Here is a 24,145-nt window from a genome sequence, read left to right as displayed (position 1 = left end):
AGTTTCACTAGAAATCAGTGGCGGCTTAACCATGAGGTCAAATGGTCAATGCCCTCCAAAAAAATCAAGAAAAAATTAGAAAAACTTATTTAAATTTTACTTTTTGTATATTACTTTTTTTTCATCTTAAGATATTCCAAACTACTCCTAAAAATCTTCAATTTGTCCAATTTTCGCTTGGAAATGTTTTATTTTACCCATTTTTTCTACCGGTCAAAATTTAATTTTGTCCTTCGTTCCCGCTATGTTTTACACGTATCTCCAAATGCCGCGGCTCGTGGCGCCAACAAGGTAAGGTATACTACGTATACAAAATATTATGGGTTAAGGTTCGATAGATATAGTTTTACCCCAGTCAAAATAGACATTTCAATTAACAATAACTCGCATAGAGCTGAAAATTGGTACAGGTCTTAAATACATTATTATAAATGATATCTGAAAAATCCCCACGCAACCTTGTAAGAAACTAATTAAATTTGGGCGCGTCTTAAAAAAATCGACGCAATATATTTAGATATTGACCTCCCTACAATAATGACTACGAGCCGCGACTGCTGGAAATAATTATTAATAGAAAATAACATAATAGCCAATAGACATTTAAAAACGCTATAATTTTTGTATTTAACTTTGTGCGGTACCTTGTATATTTTACCTAATAATCGACCGTTTCCATACATAAAAGCGAACCTGTATAGTAAGTCTCCTGTAAGAATGGTAGACTGATTATGAAGTTACAAAATAATATAGAGGAAGGTTAATATTAAAACTTTTTGAATAAAATAAGGAGAAATAAATGGAAAATAGCTATCTGGGAATTATTTCTAGCAGCGGAAATCGAAACCAGAACCAATTAATATGAAATCTGATAAAGGAATAACTTCATTCTACGGGCATTATTAGATTAAAGTTAAACACTAAACTTCGGTGTCCGATACGATTTAACGCGATTTTATCGCAAGAAACTTACCGTTTCCGCTTTTTCGCTTCCCTGTTTCATTCTTTTTTCATTCTTGTTCTCTCTGGAGAACACGGTTATTATAGTAATATTTTTAAAATATGCCATTACGAAACTTAAAAAAAGGAGATTTATTTATTTAATTGCCTTTATTAGAATTTATAAGATAACATTTTAATAGCATTCTTTCTTTGTATTTACTTTTTAAACTTTTTCTAAAAAAGTTTTTAAAAATAGTACCTAGTCTCTTTTTTTAAACATATTAATTCATAAACTTATTTAACGTAAGTATTTAATTGTCCAATCATATACCAAAATACAGGATGTTTTTCAATAGTAGCTCACTCCTATAACTTTTTTATTTTTTCAGGTAAAAAAAGAGATTTTGTAAGTTAGTATGCGACATAAATCAGGATTGACGTATTCAATTGTTTTCGGTCACTTCCTGTTTCACCGGAAATAACTACAACTTTTAATCTCTCCAAAAAATCCTTTATGGGTATTTCGCCACTACACGTTAAGCATTTTTTTCTTTGTTAGGCAAATTTGTATAACTGTAAACATAACTTCTGACAAGCAGTATCCGTTTAGGTTTAACGCAGAAGTGTTTACAAAAAATAACTATTTTATTGTGTAGATTTTCTTGCAGTGTAGTGGCGAAATACTCATAAAGGATGTTTTTGGAGAGATGAATCCGACACATAGGTATAGACATTTTTTACAACTTTTGAGTTTCAAATGACACCATCGGTATTTTTTTACTTCACTCGAAAGTAAATGAAACTCTGGTTAGAATAATATAGCATTTCTGAACTTTTGACATTTTCGCATATTGAAGTTGTAACATGCGGTTCATAATGACAATTTGACTCGAAATACCAAGTGTATGGTACCAAATTATTCGTAGAAAAATACCTTTTCCAAATAAACAAGTGAGCCACCCTCGTTTTATTTGAAAAAAAAGATATCATTAAAAATACGATTTGGGAATCTTTTAACCGGCCAGGATAATACACGAAAAACATTAGATAATCAAATTTATTTTTCCAAGGCTCCTTGATAAAAATTACTGTTTTTAATACAGCAATGGCACCCTAGATTGAAATTTTAAATACTATTTTTTTTATGAAACAAGAAATGACCGGAAACAATTAAATATGTCCATCAATCCTAATTTATGTCATACACTAACATACCAAATATTGTTTTTCTTTATCTGAAAAAATAAAAAAGGTATAGGGGTGAGCCACTTTTGAGAAACACTCGGTATAGTCATAATTAATTATTTCGTGTTCCTAGAATCAGAAAATTTACATACACTCTCCTACATTTTACCCCTAGAGGGATGATTTTCTAAAAAACTATTCTGTCTTTGTTATTGATGTCACTTAAAGAACCCCCTTCTAGATGTGATTTTTGGTAAAAAGCTATTATAAACACACCCCTTCAGTTATTCTGATCTGAAGTAGAGTAACGCTTTATAGACTGGCAGGTTCTATTTTTTTATTATATACGCTCTAAGATTTGGTTTGGTTTGGTTTTGGATATATGAAGGCTTCATTTTAAGCTCTCATCTGCCTATGGCAGCTATCTATATTATGTTTCCAATGATTGAAAATTATGGGACATAAACACCCCTTACCTTATCTTACCTAAAGCAATATGCCTCCCCTAGAAACTATTTTGACTGACATAAATATACAATAATTAGTAAAAGTCTTGAAAAGCATATTTTTATTTATATAGTTTTCTGTTTCAGTTTTCCTTAGAATATTTCTCTATAGGCTTGGTGCATTTCAGTTGATTTCAAAAAATTCCGACCGCGGCGCTGTATACGGCAGAAATCAGAAATTTTCGCTATGCATCTCACGCCGTCCCTGTTACAGTTCATGCTGATCGCATTAAAATAATATTGAAATCGTGGCTTTGTCATAATATTAAAGTATTTTAGTTTTTTCCTAGTGCGGTTATTGGGACTATAAAACACTCAGGTACGAGGTTTGTGTGATGGAACGCTGTTTCGGGTAGTAAAAATAAGTGAAAAAGAATTTGAACTAGGCGTCGTGTTATGGTTTTTGACAATTTCAAATGTTAATAAAATAGCCGAAAAAATCTTAACGCGTAAAGGAGAGTAATTAAGACGTTGTTGGGTGCAATAACATTCAATAACTGAACTTTCCCGGATATTCTACTCCCGAAACAACATTTTATCGATTCATAGTTTCTCTCACCGATTTGTTCAAGAGCAAAAATGGATTCAAGCAGTTCGACGAAACAAGTGAGTAAATAAAGTGCTCGTTACATAATCAAAAAATTAAATAGACATAAGGATAAAATATAATTTGCAATATTAATGGATACTTTTTTTGAATCAACAAGTGAATAAATAATGTTTTATGAACATCTTCTAAAATAGCGAACCTAACCTTTCCTAACCTAACCTGACCTAACCTAACTCATCTAAAGAGTTTTTTTAGCTGGAATATATAATAAATTATAATACAAGTTAGACCTTCAAAACACTTATATAGAATAATTATACATATAATAAATTTTTCGTATACTCGCTATTTAAACCAGTGTATTTGTATATACTAGTTGTTTACGATATTCTCCGATGGTGGCAGCAACGGCGGAGACCAAGCCTATAGAATTTATCTATTTCTTGTTTACTACATATTTTATCAGATATGGATTAATCATAATTATTGTTTCAATATTAAATTTTGTTATTAATACAAGGAAAAATAGATGTACACCATTTAATTCAGTGATTATAAACAAACTGTATTATCTGTCACAATTTACTAAGCTATCATTATCCCGGGCTATCACTCTTTCGTTCATTTACTAATCTCAGTACCAGGTGCAAATACATCATAATTTTCATATTAGCAGCTATCTACGTAAACAAATACCGAAATCTCGCTGCAATCAGTCATCGAAAAGTCTATATATCAGGATGGGAGTTTATAAATTCTGTCAACATCGGGATATGTTGTTAGAATTGAACTTGTTGTCTACCAGTGTACTATGTGATGAAGTGTTGGTCGAAACAAAAAATATGGAAAATGAATTGGATTATTTTTTATGGTTTATGTATACAATGTTGATTTAATGGCTAAAAGTAAGAGCGAGGGGATATAATTTTAAGGTATTGGACACAGATTTATTATATTTGTAATTACATATTATTAATAGAAAATAATTAATTATAGAGCATCTATTATATATTTATATATCTGTAGGTACTTAAAAGATATATAATATCATATAAAGCAGTCTCCCCAGCGCAATTTTTGGACAATAACTGAGTATTTCGCCACTTAAACTCTTAAACAGAAGACAAAATTTGGGAACCTTTTATTTTTTTAAATTGATCTTAAATTTTTCCTCAAAAAAATGATGATAAAACAGTTTCTGTTGAACTTTTGGCACAAAAACATTCAAATTTATCATTTCAGTCTAATAATTATTTAGTCAACATGTTTAATTTATGTCAATGATGACAGGTATTCATAATTTCGATTCTAAATATCTCGAGAACTAGCAAGAGACCTTTTTACAGTAGTTTTATACAGGTACGGACGAAAAGTTATTAATCCTCAAACCAGTTAAAAAATATGTAAGTGGCGCCCTATACAAGTAGGAGTCATATCAAAATCAAATTTCTCATGCTAAAAAAACTCCCAGACACCAATTTTTATCCAAATATTGACGTTACTTCAGAAATGATTTGGAAAAGATCGAAATAAAAATGAAAGTCTACACCCTGTATCTCTGAAACTAAGCATTTTAGAACATACATTTATACGAACTTTTTTACTTACTTTTATCTGCAGAATATGTTGCCGAAGCTTCCAGAATACAGTACGGACCACCCGTATATAATGAAACTATAGTTACTCTCGTTTAATTTAACACTTTATGTCAGTTTACTAATATATTTTCGTGCTTTTGTGCTTAGGCATAAAAGCGCCTTTCTTTTATACCTAGGCGTTAAAACTATTTTTTATATTGTCAATCACGTGGCAAAAATTAATAATTGTGTGACGTTTGAAAAAAATATTTTGTTATATTTGTAGATTGTAGAAATTTTAGGAGGGGAGTTAATCAACGCGACCATACAGATCTATTGTGTGTTCTCCTTTCTTGGGTTATAACGAGTTATAACTCATGATACAGTCTCAGGGCTTTAACAAAAGCTAGTATCTGAGACGGCTTCACAGAGGCCAGCTCTCTATCCTCGAAATCAGCCGGTCGTCGCACTCAGTAATAAGGTGTACTGCTGTTTCCACATTTTCCCCACAGAATATGCATTCCCGTTATTCCTCAGCCTCAGCCTACTGAGGTGTTCGTTGAGGAGACAGTGTCCTGTTAGAAACCCCGTGACAATCCGAAGATTGCTTGTACTTCGGTCGTAAGTTCTGAAGAACTTTTTCGAGTGTCTTATACCGGTGGACGACTCCCATTCCTGGTTACGGATGGAGTCCTCCAGGTTCCTCAGTTCCGCTTTTAGTTGGTTTTCGCTTGGAAAACAGAACGGTTCTGGTCCATTTAGTGGAGTGTTCGCTCCTTTTCTAGCTAGATCATTTGCTTTTTCGTTGCCTTCTATCCCTTGGTGAGCGGGCACCCAGAGTAGGAGGGCTTTATTTTCTTTGCCTAATTCGTTCAGTTTCTCTAGGCTTTCTTTGACCAACTTTGAATTGATGGTTGCTGAGTTGATCGCGTTTAGTGCTGCTTTACTATCGGATAAGCTGGCTATTTTTTGATAATTTCTATAAGCGTACAATTTATCTATCTAAGATACATTGTACGCATCTTTTTTGATAGTATTTAGTTTTTAGTTTAGTTTTTATTTTTTGGCCTAAATACTTATATCCCTGTCCCGCTTTGGTTTTGGAAGCGTATACCACGTTATGGTATGGTCTTTTACATGCTGAGCAAACGTTTCTCCCTCCCAGTCCTTTTTATTACTCAATACTACAGTGAGGTGTTTCTCAAAGTTGTAGATTCTTGGTATGTCATCCACTGAGAGTTGGAGAAGTGGAATTTTCTTTTTGAGAGTGTTCCAAGCCCCTGACCTGAAAATTCTTCCAGTATTGTTTCCGTCAATGACCATTCTAATCATTGTCGCATTGGCATATCTACCGAATACTGTGCAGTGGTGTTAGGTCTAGGATGACCTCTTTTGCTGCTGTTGGGCATGTTCTCATGGCACCTGTGATGCAGTTGCATGCCAGTCTCTGTACTTGGCACAGGTTTTGCCTTGCTGTACGTTGCTCTAGTTTTGTATACCAAGCAACTGCTCCATAGGTAATCATGGGTCTTACTATCATTGTATACATCCAGCGCAAAATGTTAGGGGTGCAGCCCCATCTATTTTCCGCCAGTATTCTGCATATCATGAGGGCCTTTGTGCCTTTGCTGGTAACGTTCTTAATTATTTGTTATATTTACTAAATTAAGTATTTTATGTTAGGATGTTCGATATTGCAATCTGAGCCCACCTACACCGTTCCATATATTAATTAATAGTTGTTAAAACTTTGTTCTTAATTAAAAGCTGAACGAAACTGCCGGTTGAAGCTTACGCGATCACTGTTAGCGACGCTCTAAAGCTGAGACGAAGATAAAGCTTATTGGGCCGGAACGGTGCCCGGCCCGTTGCAAGCTAGTAATTGAAATAAATCCAGGCCCGTTCTCATTCTCTTTTACGACTCTGTTTTCTACAGCGAAAAAGGCGGAATCTTAGCTATATGCTTTATTCCGCAGCATGCGGAGAGATTACGGGTTTAAATTTAAAAATGCAAATTGGACAGTGGGTAGGTAATATGGGGGTTGTTTAAAAGATTGCTCTAAAGAGCAGTATGTTTCGTTTTTATTCTACTTAATTTTGATATGATTAGAATAGAATATTTTCATTATTACTACAACGATATGTACAGGGTGGGTCAAATTCGACGCTTTTAAAGGAAAACATCCTTTTCCAGATAGGAGATAGACGAAAACTAATATCGGTGTCTGGAGCTCAATTTTTATCAAAAACATGATGGTATAACCGCACATCGATATCTGTTACCGTTTATGAGTTACGGGGTGTTTTTCAAAAATGTTAATAAATCGCTGTAACTTTTTTGTTATGGAAAATTTTGTATTTTTATTATATATTTCATATTTCCAAAGCACCAAAATATTTTTTTATATATTTCATATTTCCAAAATATTTTATATTTCCAAAGCACCTTTTTACGTAGAATTTAATGGTTTAAATATAATTTTTTTTAAAATGAATAATTTAAGAGAACAGTTAGTAATTTTATCAGCAGAAAATTTGATTTTTTATTTAGGAAAGCCTGTATATTTTTAATAAAATGAAAAGAACTTAAAATTACCTTTCCAAAAATATAGCACACTTGATATTTTGTTATAGTTTCCTTCGAAATATAGACTTTTTAAAAGTTCACCACTTTTAACTTTTAATTAGTAGAGAGAATTTTAGAATAGAATTTTAGAATAAGTGGGAGGGGGGTTAATCTCTGCGACCTTAGAGATCTATTGTGTCCCCCTTTCTTGAGTTATAACTCATCATACAGTCCCAGGACTTCCTACGGAGACCCGTGTCCTTCACAGTCGAGGAGCTACGACCCAGGCCGGGTAGACGAAACGGTAGCTTGTGTCGCCTGTTGAGTTTAGAGGTAGGAGGTAGGCTCCCGACCCTTGGAGGAGGTGGTAGCTTGTATGCCACTTGCGGAGGATGGCCTCACGCAAGTGTCAGTCACCTCTCCTGTAGTTCTCTTTGGGTTTGGCCCCTTGGAACTTTCATTGTTACTGTTCCCAGTGTCGCTAGGGGGTTTCCCCACAGCTTCACCGGTGATGTTTTTATTACTATTATTACCAGATCTCATAGTTTTCCCATGAGTCGCTAGGGACAGTCGGTCCACTTCTCAGAGCCCCGCATGTAGAAGTAAGTGGTAAAATACAATGGGGTGCCCCCCGATGCCCCAAGGTTGAGGCTGTCCGTAGCACCGCCCGGTATCGTTATATGTCTTGGTGCAATTCCCTGGCCACGACACTACAGTCAGGGACAAGACGACGAGTGAGATGCTTCTTAGACCAAGCCAAGTGCTAGGGGGATTCCCCCCAGCATCTGACCAGGAGCTTTCCCACCAACGACAAGGTCTTGCACCTCCAGGGGAAGTAGTAGAGAGAATAAAGTCGAGTAGAATAAATAGTCAAGGAATTGGAAGTTGCTATAAAGTATATATTTCCAATAAACACATTACTTTCAGAAATGCGTTATAATAAGCGAATTAATATGAAACTGTCGGAATAGGGCATAACGCCTCGTTCTGCTCTAATAACAAACTTCGGATAGAGTTAATATTCGATAGGATTTGCGATTCAATTAGTGTCAAGATTGCTCGGCCGTCCCAGAGATGGCACTAAATTGACATTTATCAGAGAAAATTTGCTAGAAACAAGCTAGCGTGTTTCGAAACTATATTTATTTTATTTTTGCTACTTTGTTTGATGCCCTTTCATCTAATTTTGATGACATTTTTAATTATTTTACTATTTATCAAAACTCAAGGAAAATATCCTGTCTCATGTATCTTTGTAGGTTATACAGGAGGGGAGAAGTTAACCACCGCGACCTTATAGATATATTGTGTCCGCTTTTCTTCAGTTATAACTCATCATACAGTCTCAGGGCTTTGACAAAAGCCAGTATCTGAGACGGTTTTACAAAGCATCTCTGATATCAGTCGTGCCAAAGTTTATGGCATAACTTGGTTGTAGTCTCAGCGTACTCTGTAATGAGGTGTTCTGGTGTTTCCCCATTTTCCCCACAGAATCTGCATTTGACGTTGTTTATACAGGGTGATTCACGGCTATGGCACGTTAGACGTTTATGGAGAACCGCTGATAGGATTTTTTAGAAAATTTGGATTTTTGCATAAAGGCACCTGGTCCATGTGTCTAAATTATTTTTTTACAGCATTACAGTGTTGCACCTGCTCCATCTTTCTAAAATATTTTCAGTATTACAGTGTTACCGCATCATACTAAAAGTGGTAACATCTTTGTTGTTTTAATTGGAACACTTGGTATATTACTATATTTTTGAAAACTACTTTGATATCACATAATTTTTATATATACTAACCTATACCTGTCTTTGATAGTTTTCGAGATACAAATTAACACATGTGTAAAATTGACAAAAACATGATCTTGAATAAGGATTGGTTAAATCGTTAATTCTGCATATTGAAAGCTGAAATTTGGTTTATACGTAAAAGAAAGTCGGCATATCCATTCAATCTAAATCAATTGATTGGATATCAAACAGGGAGGTCAGAAAAAATAATTATATCCGTTTGTCATAAAATTACTCAAATCTTTGTTATTTTAAATTCAACCCTATGAATATTTTTTAAAAAATCAAAACCCAACCAAAATTGCTTTTCAACGATATATCATGTTCCTATACCTAAACCTTGTGGTTTCTTCAGTAAAACCATTTCTTCTTCTTCTTTCTCAGCCTCGTTTGGTTCCATCCAGTGTTGGAACTTCCAGGATTTTCCATGCTTCGCGATCTCTAGCCAATCTTATCTATTCTCTTCCCGCCACTGTTCTGACGTCATCGACCCATCTCTTTTTTGGTCGGGCCACACTTCATGTTGTTCCCCTAGGTCTCCATAGAATGACTTTTTGAGGCCATCGCTCTGGATCCAGCCTTGCCACATGTCCGATCCATTGCCACTAAATTGTTACTAAATTGTCAGTGTCCCCATTGTCACTTGCCACTCTTTTAACCACATCTATTAGTTTTGTTTTTTGACGTTCCGCATTTTTTCCCTCAAATGACTCCTAACATGATTCTTTCCATGGCTCTTTATGCAACTCGCAGTTTTTCGGGTAATTGCCATAGTCTCTAAGCTGTACGTAAGCACAGGTAGAATGCAGCTGTTGTAAGCTTTTTTCTTTAGGTTGATGGGCACCTTTTTATTCTTCAAAATATCACTCATTCCAAATGCTACCCATGCCAAATGGATCCTGCGTTTGATCTCCGTATTTTGGTTCTCTTTTCCCAGCTTGAAACCATTTAGAAGATAATAATTCTATTATAATTGTTTCGTCTAAAGAAAATGGTTGCCATGACAAATATTCAAACTTTATAAGTACTTATCAATCAGTTTACGTGCTAAATTTCTAAAATTGTCATGGTAACGAAATTCTTGAAATGAAAATATATGCAAAAAGAACGCAACTGAGAAATTTTTGGTGAAATTTAAAGTGTTATATTTTTCTTACTTTTAGCCCTATTTTCATGATTTTTAGCAAACTGTGTATAATTATATCAACTATAATTCGTAAAAGTAAGTTTTTTTATAAACTTTAGTATTTGGCATATTATACAGGGTTAATCGAGGGGTTTGGTTTGGTTTGTTTTTTTACCTTAACTTTAAAACACCCTGTGCAATAATTTCGGGTGTAAATTTTCTTAAAATGTAATTTTACGGTCAGAAACATGTCTCCTGAGCATTTTGTTTTTTGGATCATGTCAATATATGTCTTGGTTAATTTTTAAGAGCGAAATGAACTTGACACCAACAATTTGCAATTTTTTCAATCATCAATATCTTTTGATGTAATTTTTTAATATGACGATATGGTTTTGGTGACTATTGTCGTATTACGCTGTATTGGATACTTTATACTAAATTATAAAAAAACGTGTAAGACTAACAATACAGTCTTGGTTTTAATAAACATTAATAACGATAACAGAACTAACGATATTAAAGAAAGCATCTGTAATATTTAAGTATACAAACAGGAAAAAAAATTGTAAAAAATAGCCTAATACTCTCCATTGCTTGCCTTGTCTGATATAATGCCTGTATACAGGGTGTTTCAAAACAAATGCGAAAAACTTCAGAGGGTGATTCCTTGTTCAAAATAAAGGGTAGTTTGCTTCATAAACGTTGGGTCAAAATCAACCATTAGGGAGATATTGCGGTACAAAGATGGCTGAAAAATAATGTTTTTATTTTTTATCTTGAAAACGAAAAGAGACAGACTAATAAAATTTTATGGAAGCATTACTGTTATGAAAACACACTTTCTGGTAATTTTTTCACTTTTTTAAAATGAGTGGAAGGGGTTGAAATAAACTACCCCTATCATTCTTGTTAACGAAATTTAAAGAAAAATCTTATCAAATACATGCAAAAAAATTAATCTGGATAGTTTAGTTTGTTTAGAAACTTTTTATCTCTTGTATTTTTTGATAAAACTCACCGATTTGAAATTAAAAAATAAAATGTAAAGCATTACATGTCAGGACAAAAACATTTTCTGATAACGAATCTAGTGGGCTGCTGCAATTTCTTTAGGAAAAAATCTAGTCGGCCGCTGTTACTTTTTAGGATGTTCCTAATATTATTTTATTTGACATTACTCTACTGCAATACGTTATTATCTAGATGATTATTATTATCGTTATTATCGCTAGATTCTTAATCTAAAAATGTTTTTTGTCCTGACATGTAATGCTTTACATTTTATTTTTTAATTTCCAATCGGTGTGTTTTATCAAAAAAACACAAGAGGTAAAAAAGTTTCTAAACAAACTAAACTATCCAAATTAAAGCATTTGCATGTGTTTGATAAGATTTTTCTTTAAATTTCGTTAACAAGAATGATAGGGGTAGTTTATTTCAACCCCTTCCACTCATTTTAAAAAAGCAAAAAAATTACCTGAAAGTGTGTTTTCATAACAGTAATGCTTCCATAATATTTCATTAGTCTATCTCTTTTCGTTTTCAAGATAAAAAATAAAAACATTATTTTTCCGCCATCTTTGTACCGCGATATCTCCCTAATGGTTGACTTTTGACCCAACGTTTATAAAGCAAACTACCCTTTATTTTGAACAACGAATCACCCCCTAAAGTTTTTCGCATTTGTTTTGAAACACCCTGTATATCTGGCTGCATATATATCATATTGTGTTATACTTTCCCATTCATCTTTAAGAACCAACCGAAATTTATTTAATGAAGCTAGTACCGCTTTGCGAACTCTAACCTTCCTGCCAAGCATGTCCCAAACGTCGAACAGTATGGGCAGTTCATAGTAGTATTTAGTTCACAATAATCACCAAAGCCGGCTTGTCATATTGAAAAATAACTTAAAAAAGAAGTGATAATTGAAAAAATTGCAAATTGTTCGTGTCAAGTTCATTTCGCTCTTAAAAATTAACCAAGGCATATATTGACATGATCCAAAAAACAAAATGCTCAGGAGACATGGTTCTGATCGTAAAATTATATTTTAAGAAAATTTACACACGAAATTATTGCACAGGGTGTTTTAAAGTTAAGGTAAAAAAACAACTCCCCGATTAACCCTGTATAATATGTTAAATACTAAAATTTATAAAAAAAACGAAGTGTAATTATATACAGGTTGCTAAAAATATCATGAAAATAGGGCTAAAAATAACAAAAATATAACATTTTCAATTTGACCAAAAATTTCTCCGTTGCCTTTTTTTTGCATCTGAGTGTAGAATTAATAATTTTTAAATAGCTCTACTTAAGAAACCGGAAGGTTTAGGTATAGGAACATGATATATCGTTGAAAAGCAATTTTATTAGTCTTTTGATTTTTTAAATAATATTCATAGGGTTGAATTTAAAATAACAAAGAGTTTAGTAATTTTATAACAAACGGAAATAATATTTTTGCTCTCTCTGTGTAATACCCAATTGGTTGATTTAGACCGATCGAATATATCAACTTTCGTTACGTTATAACCCAAATTTCAACTTTAAAAATGTTTAGTTCGTGATTTTACCAGTGCTTATTTTTCGATCATGTTTTTGTCAATTTTACATATATATTTTATTTTTTATCTTAAAAACTATTAGAAATAGGTATAGATTAGTATAATAGAAAAATGATGAGATTATGAAAGGTAGTTTCCAAAAATGTAATATACAAATATTATTAATATTAATATACAAATATACAGTAAATATACAGGGTGTCCTCTTTAAAATATGAAAGATGCTACCACTTTTCGAATGATCCGGCAACAATGTAATGCTGAAAATATTTTAGAAAGATGAAACAGGTGCCTTTATATAATAATGCAAATTTTCAAAAAAATTCTCTCACTGGTTCTCCGTAAACGTCTAACGTGCCATCGCCGTGAATCACCCTATACAGGTTATTAACTCGACAGTTACTTATAGGGGAACAGAATGGCAACAATGCCTACTGAGAACGCATGTACTTATAGGGGTTTCTGCCGACTCGTCCCGTCGCGTGGTCTGTCGACGAGCGGGCCGAGGTTGCCATATTTCAAACATAAAGCTCTTGCCGCGAGTAATAAACAAATTAACAACATCTATAGTGTAACTAACCCTTTTAACTAAACTTTTCTTTATTTAAATTTTGCATATATCTCCATCCAATCTGTTAATTATTAAGTGCTATATTAACTTTATATAATTACTTTAAAATAATCTCTAAAGCTAGCGTTTTGCGGGTTGGGTTGCGGCTCGTTTCTTAAACTTCAAATAAACTTAAAACCGGCTTTAACTAACTTAAGAGAATTACTCCTCTAATATGTAAATACTTCTTTCTTTTGCTTCGTTACTTCTCCAAGCTTGCTCGAATTAGTTCGGTGCATAATAGAGGCAAAAGTTGTAAACTTTGAGAAGGTTGCGGCAATAAAAACTTTCTAGATAATGCTGAAGGTAACGGTAGATATATTTTCGTTTCTCTAGAATACAAACTATGCAATTCTTTTATTCTATTGTATTAAAAAAGAGTTTTGGCAAGTTGTTGTAGATCAAGAACTTGATTTGAATAGAAAGAACAAACACATTTCATAAAAATTTGGTGGGTAGGCTATGTGGGTAGGCTACGGAGCACACGATCTCACCCTGCAAAATTGGATACGATGTTTCGTTTACATCTTCATCAGGGTGGGACTAAGTATTTGTTATTGAAGAAAAATGTGGGTCGACTTTGGCATAATTGGGGACGGGCTACAGGATGGCGCCCTCGACGTTTCGAACCGATGCCTCTAAATGGACGAAATCATCTGGATTTTTCTTAATTCTGGGTCGATTGGAACCAAACTCGGCACGTGACAGACGGTCATTTTAATACAAATTTTTTGAAAGCGATTTAAATTATTTATTAATTTTTAATTTATTACTTTTTCAACAATTTCAAACTACACTTTTTCAGACATGTCCTTCAATTTAATAGCTGTTCGTAAGAAGTTTCCACTTCAAATATGCGCACATAGTGCACACACATTTTTTTTTCCTTAATATTGGTAGTGCTCTTCTCAGTATCTGAGATTATAATACAAAATTTTGTTTCAGATATTTTTCGAGCTGCTGCAGAGGCCGGTCCAAGTGATATTCTGAAATTGTACAACGCTGCTGGTCAGCTGCTCAATATCAGTGCAGACCTGCTTCCAAATTCAAAAGAGACTCCATATTCATTACAGGTAAATATACACAGCTAGTACCAGTACTTTTAATAGTATATTAGAAATAGCGAAAAAATAATCGGATTCGGCATAAAATTCTGCTAATAGTACGCTATTTTTATTTGAATTACTATACGGTGTTGCCATTCTATTACTTATTTACTAAAACTTTGGTTAAAAACATTATATCCTAAAACTGTAATCTGTAATATCCTGTAATCTGTAATAAACATTTTTTTGTTAAAATGGATATGGTAAACAATGTTTATCGTTCAGACCCAATATTATTACAAATTCTTGCACATTTCGATTTGTGGTCTCTTGGGTTTCAGAAGAAATTTGACCATTGTTTTGGCCGTAAAATGTCTAGAAACATTATTTCACAGTTTAATAGAGTCAGAATAGTAACGCTGTCTCAACAGGGCTACCGAAAAGTTGCAATAGCTGAAATTGTAGGAGTTAACCAAAGCGATGTTTCGCGAATATTAAAAAAAAAATCAGGGAGACAAACGAGGTTACAGACCGGCCTGGAAGAGGTAGAAAGAGAGTTACTACTGCCTGTGCAAGACCGTAAAATATCCCTAATTGCACGACGCAATCCCCTGCATTCTAATACTGCTATTGAAAATGACTTAGTTCGCTTTGAAGGAGTAAATGTTTCAAGAAAGACCATAGCAAGAAGACTCCATGACAGAAGATTACATTTAAGGAGGCCTCTACGTGTTCAGAAGCTTAATTTACAGCACAAAATTACGCGACTGCAATGGGCTGAGGAGATAGGAGCAAATGGACCTAATTGGAATTTTGTCTCTCCATCGCAGTTTAGCGGTTCGCGAATTTTGTGAGGAAGAGGATATAATAAAGCTGTGGTGGCCACCGATGTCTCCAGATATGAATGTGATCTAGCATGCTTGGGACATACTAAAACGCCATATTGCTAAAAGGATGATCCCCCCGTACCTTAAATGAATTGAAAATTGCTGCGCGCGAAACATGGGAAACCATTCCTCAACATCTTCTGGACAACTTAATTGAGAGCATACCACGTCGTCTCACAACTTGCATTGAGGCTCGAGGAGGCAATACAGACTATTAGTATTGCCTATTAGTATTTAATTATTTCTCACAAGAGAAATAATTAAAATTGTTTTCAATATTTTCTGTTTAAAATGAAATTTGTTTTTGTTGATTCTCACTCATTATGAAATAAAATTATAATAACAGCCTAGCTGCACTTAGATTTTTAATTTTATATTAGTTAGTCGAGTAGTAAGCCAATATGCCCAAAAAGATATAAAGAATCATATTAGGTCCAAAATATAATATAAATATCGTTATATGCAACAATTTTGGCCATGTGTTTATATTGCTATTTATTTAAATGTGTTTTGTAGTAAATTAATCATACTCCAATATTGTGTCTGCATTCTTCAAATTCCTTTCATAGACACATACCCAGTAGACCCAGTAGACGTATTTTATAGTTTCTCTTGTTGTTTTAGGTGGTCGCAGCAAACGGTCTGGCCATGTTGCAAGAATCAACCTGCGCCGACCTGAAGGCGCTGGAAGCTCGCATTTCTGCTGTGGAACGGCAGATGCGCACGGAGCTCCCTCTACCGCCGGCCGTCGAAGAGCTCAGAAAAGAAGTCGACGCTTTTCGCGATCGACTCGAAACTGATCCAAACCTGAGCTGGCTCGGTAAGTACGTACATTGGTATGTAACGGCATGGTTAACCCAAACTCATGACCAGTAATTCAGACCAATCAGTGATGTATGTCAGAATTTTCATATTCTTGATTTAAAAATATTGTTTTTTCTGTGTAGTCGTTAGGTTAATGATAATGATATGGACGAGGATCATGGTTCGGAACCTCTTTTTACTTTTCGAAAACATTTTTACTTTTTTTAATTATTACTTAATCATCCGTTTTATTAATTTAGCAGTTTTAATTTTGTCTCTGATCCGCGTTAAAACGAGAACGAACGGCTGGGGTTAATTAAAGGTTTTATTAAAGCCGTTCTCTTTTATGATTGATAAGTAATAAAGTTTCAGACGTATCCAATTTATATCTTGGAAGATTACTTCCCTCTTTTAATTTATATTCGATACCTATAGATATTTTTTTCTGGTTGTGCTTTTTCATAACTCTGTTAATTACGACAGTATATCGAAAGGTTTAGATTTACCACACTTTCACTCGTGGTTTAATCAAGTTTTTCTTCTGTACTTACTGGCACGAAAAACTTAGGCTGTGATTCCTCATGTTGTAAGCTTATATTTTATATTACTTCGTGGATAAGTAAATTCGCTTCATTTTTGTTGAAGACACGTCAGCGACATTCGACTCTCTGATTATCTTTGTCTTTGACACTCACTGACCAATCGTCTGTCTTTCTTTTGCGTATATTTTATTTCCATATCATAAAATAGAAAATGTAAATATATAAATTAGAAAAAATAATATTGTTATTCGAATATTAATTATTTATTCGATAATATTTACTAGTATGTTAATTATTTAAAGAAAAAAAATCAAAGGTGAATTGCCTAATGTTTAAAGTGATTAAGTTACCTAACATTAGTGATGTGTCGGTATTTGAGTAACGCGATTTTAGAGCGGTATTTTTTTACGACGTACTGTCGTGCTTCACAACGAATCAGGAAATTGTTACTGAAGAACGACGATCATAATAACGACAAAATTATAAATTATTTATAATTTGCAAATAAATTATTTATAATCGCACTTGAAGTTAGCTCGAACAGTAGTAACCGCATAGCGACGTGTTTAGCTCCAGCCGTCGCGATTTCGTCGGTCGTCAACAGTAGTATCTGGAACTGGTATGTCCATAGCGCCGCGCGATCTCGATCGGGACGTGTTCGCTCCAGCCGTCGCGCTCCTAGAGTTGTAGTTCCCTGTCGCGAACAGAAGTAACTGCTGTAACTAGGCATCGACGCTGGACCTCGGCGGCGACCTACTTCGCTCCAGCCGTCGCGCTCCTAGAGTTTTAGTTCCCTGTCGCGAACAGAAGTAACTTCTGTAACTGATTATCGACGCTCGACCTCGGCGGCCACGTACTTCTTTTCCACGCTTTTAGGGTTTCGATTTTGCCTGTCGCGATTTGGTCGGGTCAAGTCGGTTACTATTGGCGTTGGTGCTCCCGTCGCTACGTTACTTTCGAAATAGCGATTTTTGGTATGTACTAGGCATGGTATAAAATAGTGTTGTTTGAAAGATGAAACGTAAAAGCAAATAAAATAAAATAACAATATTTTATTTGCTTTTATACATTTATGTAAGTTTTATTGTTTATATCAATTTTTAAGGTTAGGTTAGACCAATAAACGATTTTGACAGTGGTTTGGACTTTGTTCTTGATTTTAACATTAAATATATTATATTGCAGTACACATAAAAAAAAAAAAAAAAAAAAAAAGTACACAAAACACATGTGAGCTGTTCATTTATTTTATTTAAACGAAAATTGGTAAAGAAAAGAAAATAACAATAAATGTCATCGTTTTTCTAAAAATGAGATTGATTGGCTATACACAATAATTATAAACTCGATATTTGGAAAATGAGTGGCGGATAAAAGTTACATTAATCTACAAATATAGATAAGTTAGATATATTTTTAGCGAGGACCGCAACACTTTGGAAGTCGGAACCTCAGTTACAAAATCGCGGTATTTTGTCGCGGTATTTTTCTGGAGTGGCCGGCCGTAGCTCCAGCGTTAGTGTGTCGATCTGCGGAGCGGAAGGTACTGGGTTCGATCCCCAGCCAGTACGGTCGCTTTATTTATTTAAATAAAATTATTTATTTATCTAAATAGAGCGACCAACGAGCCGCCACCTCAAGGAAGGCAATGGCAAACCACCTTGAGTATATTTGCCTTGTACAGCCTCTCAAATATTGCCGTTCGGATTCGGCACTAAACTGTAGGTCCCGTGTAAGAAGATTTTTCTGGAACGGTTGCTATTGTAACGCGACTCATGTGGAACCGGTATTCCCATCACTACCTGACATAAATATATATTTCACTGAATTAAAAGTCGGTTTAAAGAACGATTTTAAATAATACATACCTTGTTGTTTGACTTTTGACTTTTCAATGTCAACACATATTTTATTGTTTCCCTGGTTACTGGTTAGATATTTTTCAAAGTAGTATTTTAAAACATTTTTAAAAAAAAAATATTGTTATATGATTTAATTTTTGTTTAAAATTTATTTTACCTTTACTTTGGTAAACCATTCCACAGGCTGTTTAAAACTTTCACCAACAGCAACATATTGTTTTCCCTCGAATAATTGGCAGATGGGGACTTTAATTTTTAATTTAAAAAGAGCCTAAAAACTGAAAACATCATGGAAATAAGCCCACTAGAACAAATATTGAACACTTTAAGTACATGAAAATTAAATGGTGTCCATTTTTCGTGTCAATCAGTGTGAAATTAATTTTAATGGTATTTTTTAAGAAGAAAACAAACATCTTTGTAATATTTTAAATCTAAAAAAAATTATCCATTCACAATTTTTCGTCATTTTTGTTTCCTTTTTAGTAATTTTCTTTTTAGAAGCACTTAAAAGCTTTAAGCTGTATACGTTCAGAATTAGAAAATTCAAATATAACTTCAATATATAAGCTCTCAAGCATATTCAACAAACGCTACGGTATCAAACTAATTTAAATTCTAGTTAGTTGTTGCCCCCATTGTATCGACATTTAATTAAACCTATTAATAACTCCAGGTCTGTTAATAATTATCGATGTTTTAATAAAAGAACAAGTGTCCCATCTTTTTCATTAGCTTCCCTAATGAAACGTTTAAATAAAATTAAAAGCTTGTTTGGAAAACTAATACGATTAGGTAGTGTGCTGTTTAGTTGTAAAATTGCAGCATAAAGCGGAGCTAAACTCAATTAGCGGCACTAAATGCATTAGAATGTTGCATTAAATTGGCGTCTGCTTCTTTAATAAACAAACATAATTATAAACAAACAACAAGCAAACTTCCGCTCGCTCCGTTCACTTTTATATGTATGCAATATTGTCATAGTTATAGGAAAATAACAACTATTGGAAAATATAGGGTGACTAACGGCGATATGGTAGTTTAGCCGTTTTTGGTGAGCTGGAGATAAGATTATTTTGAAAATTTGGATGTTTTTTCTTTTCCATTTAAGAAGTAGTGGTATCTTTTTTGTTTAAAATAGAACACACGCTAGGGTGGGGGGTATACAGGGTGGCGCCTCTTATACGCCGCGGAGGCTCCAAGGAGAACGACAGTTTGTATTGAAATGAAATTTTGTGAGCATATGTAGTTTAATTCAGAGCACTTTTTAAAAATATAGAGAGTTCTACAGGGTGTCTCCGAAAAAGTTACGTATCAAAGTTGTGTTTTTTGTAATGGAACAAACACCCTATACTAAAGGCTGGCAAAGGTTAGTCTTGGGTCGAAATTTCCATATGTAAGAAGAGTACAATGCATTTATAATGTACTGAACAAAGAGAGAACAGTAAACACGTTGCCAAACGTATGAAATAAACCGAGAAACTGTGCACATTGCTAAGAGTGGTGGATTTGTCGCAGTCAACCGGTCGACCCAATCAGTACCTCTGTCAGTACGAGTCGATGTAATTTTCACTATAGCTTAAAAATGTTTGAGTGCGAGTTAGAAATACTTGCATTCTTGGTAAAAATAAGTTGAATTGAGTTGATGTTCGACAGTGGTCGTGCCATGAAAACTCTGAATTCAAAAATCCATATCTCGAAATCTATTAGAAATAATTGATTGTAGTTTTTTTTAACTGGGTTAAAAATGATGGGTTATTTAAAATTTTTGAATGGAAAAAACAACCTTTTGTACGAATTTTTCTTATTTAATCATATTCTAAAAGATCTGATCTTCAAAATAAAAAAAAAGTTTCATTATCTAAAGTGGTTCTTAAGTTATGGCGTATTATGTGTTAAAAGATGGAGTGATTAAATTATCGCGATTTCTAACGTTTTCTCGTTATAAGTGTTTAAATTATCGCGATTACTAACGTTTTCTCGTTATAAAAAAATGAACACCCTAACGTTATCCTTATAATTCCATTTCAGATGCTCAGAAACATATCTAATGTTTTTATATAGCTATCTTTTCGAAAAAAATGTATTTTAAAATTAAGCGGTTTGCGATCGTGATTTTACTTTACTTGCTAAGGAAAGGCGTACCGGCAACGCCGCAACAGCACATCGTCGCATTTCTCTCTCCGACTTAATAAGATCCCTATTCGATTTACTTCCACGCATGTAAATACCGACCCAAAAGTAACAGTTGCCAGCACGGTATATTAACTGATTTTCGGATTCTAGGAGAAAAATAAAGGTGAGTTTTATAAAAGAAGTATATGACTAAAATGTAAGGTTTTTGACAAACGTTACGGGGCTCGATGAATTTGACACTTAACGCCAGTTTAATATTAATAATAAGAATGCTTTACTTTTAGCCCGCTTAAACGCAAGAGAGATGAGACGATTATTTTTTAACACCCTGTATAATAATTTCCCGACACGTTATTAACATTTTATATTTTGTTCAATATTCTACTACAACACTAATTTAATCACAAACACCGACGTTGCAACATGTTGCGCTAGCATGTCTAACACCTCTGATAATAACTTTCGTGCTCTGAAAAACCACGCGCTAATGAAGATTTAAATGGAATTAAGCTTGTTTAGAAAACTAATTTGATTAGCTTGTGTGTAATTAGTTCTAAAATTGCACTTTCAAACGAAAATGAAGTAAATTAATTGCAGTAAAAACTTTAAAATTTTGTATATAGACTCATATTTAGTAGTACTACTTATCATTAGTTACAGGAATTAGAGAAAAAGAATATTTTTCCAATTGTTTCCAATAAGCTGAAATTAGACCACTATGCTGCATGGTACTGATGACTTTCTGGTCTTGGGTGCCGATTTTCGTGTGTACGAAGAGTACGGTCAACACGCGTAGCAAAATAAGATGTACTGAATAAAGACAGAAGACAAGTATATTCTCAAGCGCATGGAATCTAGCGGCAGATTAAGTGGTTATGTAATAAATACATCGTATTTTTACTCACTCCCACTTACTAGATTGTTATAGCGATTCACTCCTATACATGAAAACGCCGACCCAAGGTTTCGCTTGCCAGCAGGGTATAATATGAAACATTTTACCATTTTATTTTTATTTTAGTTCCTCTTACCACAAAAATGAAATATAAAAAATGGACTTTTATTTTCTCACAGAAACTAATACTATTTCTGACGAAGAAAAAAAGCCACCTATATAAGAAAATGTTAACAGGTAGTGGGTTAATAAATTTTCCAAGGGACCTATTTCTTTTTGGAGAAAATACTTCAGTAGAAATATAGCCTTTAGAGGTGTGGCTCATCCCTCTAGAAACGATTTACACGTCTGCCAGAATGATATACTATTTACAGAACTGATATTAAAACAAGACCATTTTATTAAGAAATAAATATATTTTTTATCTCCCTTTAAAAAAATCCCCAATAAATAAAAATCAATTGTACAGTCTCAAAATTATCTGTTGATACAAAAAAGTATCTTTAAAACAATTTAAACTATTTAAAATTGGGTTGATATATAACAGAACAGTTATTTTTTGTAAAATACCACTTGGTTAGAGCTCCTCTTCTTCAAGTGTCATGTTCCTAGTGAACGTTGACAATTGCCATGTTAACAATATCTCTGTATCGCTCTTGATCTTGCGCTACATGGAGTAATTCATTCGCACTCAAGCCTGTTCATTGCCGCAAGTTCCTCAACCACAAAAGCCTCTTGCGCCCAATCCACTTCTTTCCTTCGATTTTTCCGTTAAGGATCAGTCGGAGAAATTCATAACGAGGTCTGCTGGTTATATGGCCAAGGTATTCAAGTTTTCGTCGCTTGATAATATTCAGAAGTAGTCTGTCGTGCTCCATTCTTCGAAGAACTTCTTCATTTCTGGTTCTGGTGGTCCAAGATAAAAAAAACAACGCTTTATTGTGCAAAAAGCCAAAACAGCTTCATCGACAAAGCACTCACAAACAACAAAATCACAAAAAAATACAAACAACAAAAATACACAATACAAATAATACAATTCAAAAAAATTTAAGTCTTTAAAATTACAAAAAGAATATACATGGACAATTTTAGAACAGTACGCAGTAAATAGATATAATTTTAAAGTTATAAAATATTAAATACTTGACCTTTGACCAGTGTGAGATGATCAAAATTTTAAAATTCAAAATTGTTCATAATTAAACATCAACAAAAAAGTCGTTTACCGCATATTATTGCATTATTACCGCATATTATTGCATTTATTTACCGCATCTCCAGTAGGTATGATTTTAGAGCTTTGCGAAATGCGGAAAAGAATGAAAGCGATTTGATATTCAAAGGCAGATGATTGTACATTTTTTTGGCATTGTACAGTATTGAACCTTTAACTAATTCTGAGCTCGGTGTTGGCAGATAAAGATCGTGCTCTGCATTCCTAAGTGGATAGTTATGAGATGGCCTTTCGGGAATAGCAGATATGTGCTTGCGGATTAAGCAAACGGATTCAAAAATGAATAAAGAAGGAAGAGTCAGTATTTTCAAAGGTTTAAAGAAATTCTGGCAGTGAGTTCTACTGTTCAGTTCCAATAAATATCGAACTGCTTTCTTTTGAAGTCTGAAAAAACGATCAAATTTTGTTGCGCAGCAAGTACTCCAGAATGGAAGGGCATAACGAAGATGTGACTCAAAAAGGGCATAATAGGCTATTCTAGAGGTTGAGAAGTTAAGTTCCTTAGAAACTGATCTTAACGCAAAACAGGCAGCGCTTAGTTTCTTTAATAGAGCTTCAATGTGAAAGTCCCATTTTAACGAGTTGTCTACAAGAAGTCCTAAGAATTTCACACAGGAGTCCACGACGGCAATAGTAGTGTTATTAAGTACAAAAGGTGTATAGTACTTTTATATGACAAAACTTTAGTTTTTGATAGGTTGAGGCATAGGAGATTAGAATCGCACCAAGACTTAATGGTGCGTAAGTCACTGGATATAGTATCATATAGTGCCGCAACATCTGGGCCGCTCCAAGTGAAACTAGTATCGGCCGCAAAGAGGCAGATTTTACCGCTAATGTCTAGATTTGCAATGTCGTTGATAAACACCAGAAACAAAATAGGGCCAAGTACTGAACCCTGAGGGACACCACATTCTATAGGCTTACAAGAAGACATAGACGTATCAATCCTCACAAGCTGCCTTCTGTTGCCAAGATATGACTTAAGCCATTCGAGCGGCACTCCCCTGAAACCATAGTATTGCAATTTGTTAATTAAGATATTATGATTTACACAATCGAAAGCCTTAGAGAAATCACAGAGAATTGTAGCTGTAGAGTGATGGTTATTCAGGCTAAAGTATACATTATTAAAAAGGTCGAACATAGCATCATTTGTGCAACTGTTACTTAGAAATCCAAATTGATGGGTAGTAAGTATTTTATATTTAAGGAGAAAAGATAGAAACCTTTTTTTAACCAATCTTTCAATGATCTTAGATAATGTGGGCAGGAGTGCAATTGGGCGATAGTTCGAAGCTT

The 24,145-nt window shown here is 33.9% G+C and overlaps 1 protein-coding gene across 2 annotated transcripts in view; it reads left to right on the top strand.

Annotated features, from left to right (window-relative positions):
* Positions 1-24,145, top strand: part of LOC115877495 (high affinity cGMP-specific 3',5'-cyclic phosphodiesterase 9A) — a 543,425-nt gene that overhangs the window by 451,764 nt on the left and 67,516 nt on the right. The window contains exons 1-3 of one of the 2 annotated variants that reach the window (XM_030893691.1): positions 4,036-4,115; positions 14,380-14,507; positions 15,992-16,187. In XM_030893691.1, the coding sequence (XP_030749551.1) occupies positions 16,016-16,187 (172 nt within the window). In that variant the 5' untranslated portion in view covers positions 4,036-4,115; positions 14,380-14,507; positions 15,992-16,015. Of the gene's footprint in view, positions 1-4,035; positions 4,116-14,379; positions 14,508-15,991; positions 16,188-24,145 lie in introns of those variants that run through there. The other variant, XM_030893689.1, reaches the window with a different exon arrangement.

The sequence above is a fragment of the Sitophilus oryzae genome, unplaced genomic scaffold, assembly GCF_002938485.1.
Source record: "Sitophilus oryzae breed Bouriz unplaced genomic scaffold, Soryzae_2.0 scaffold_1494_pilon_pilon, whole genome shotgun sequence".
NCBI lineage: Eukaryota > Metazoa > Arthropoda > Insecta > Coleoptera > Curculionidae > Sitophilus > Sitophilus oryzae.
Note: the sequence above shows the minus strand (reverse complement) of the source record. Positions and strands in the feature narration are given on the sequence as shown.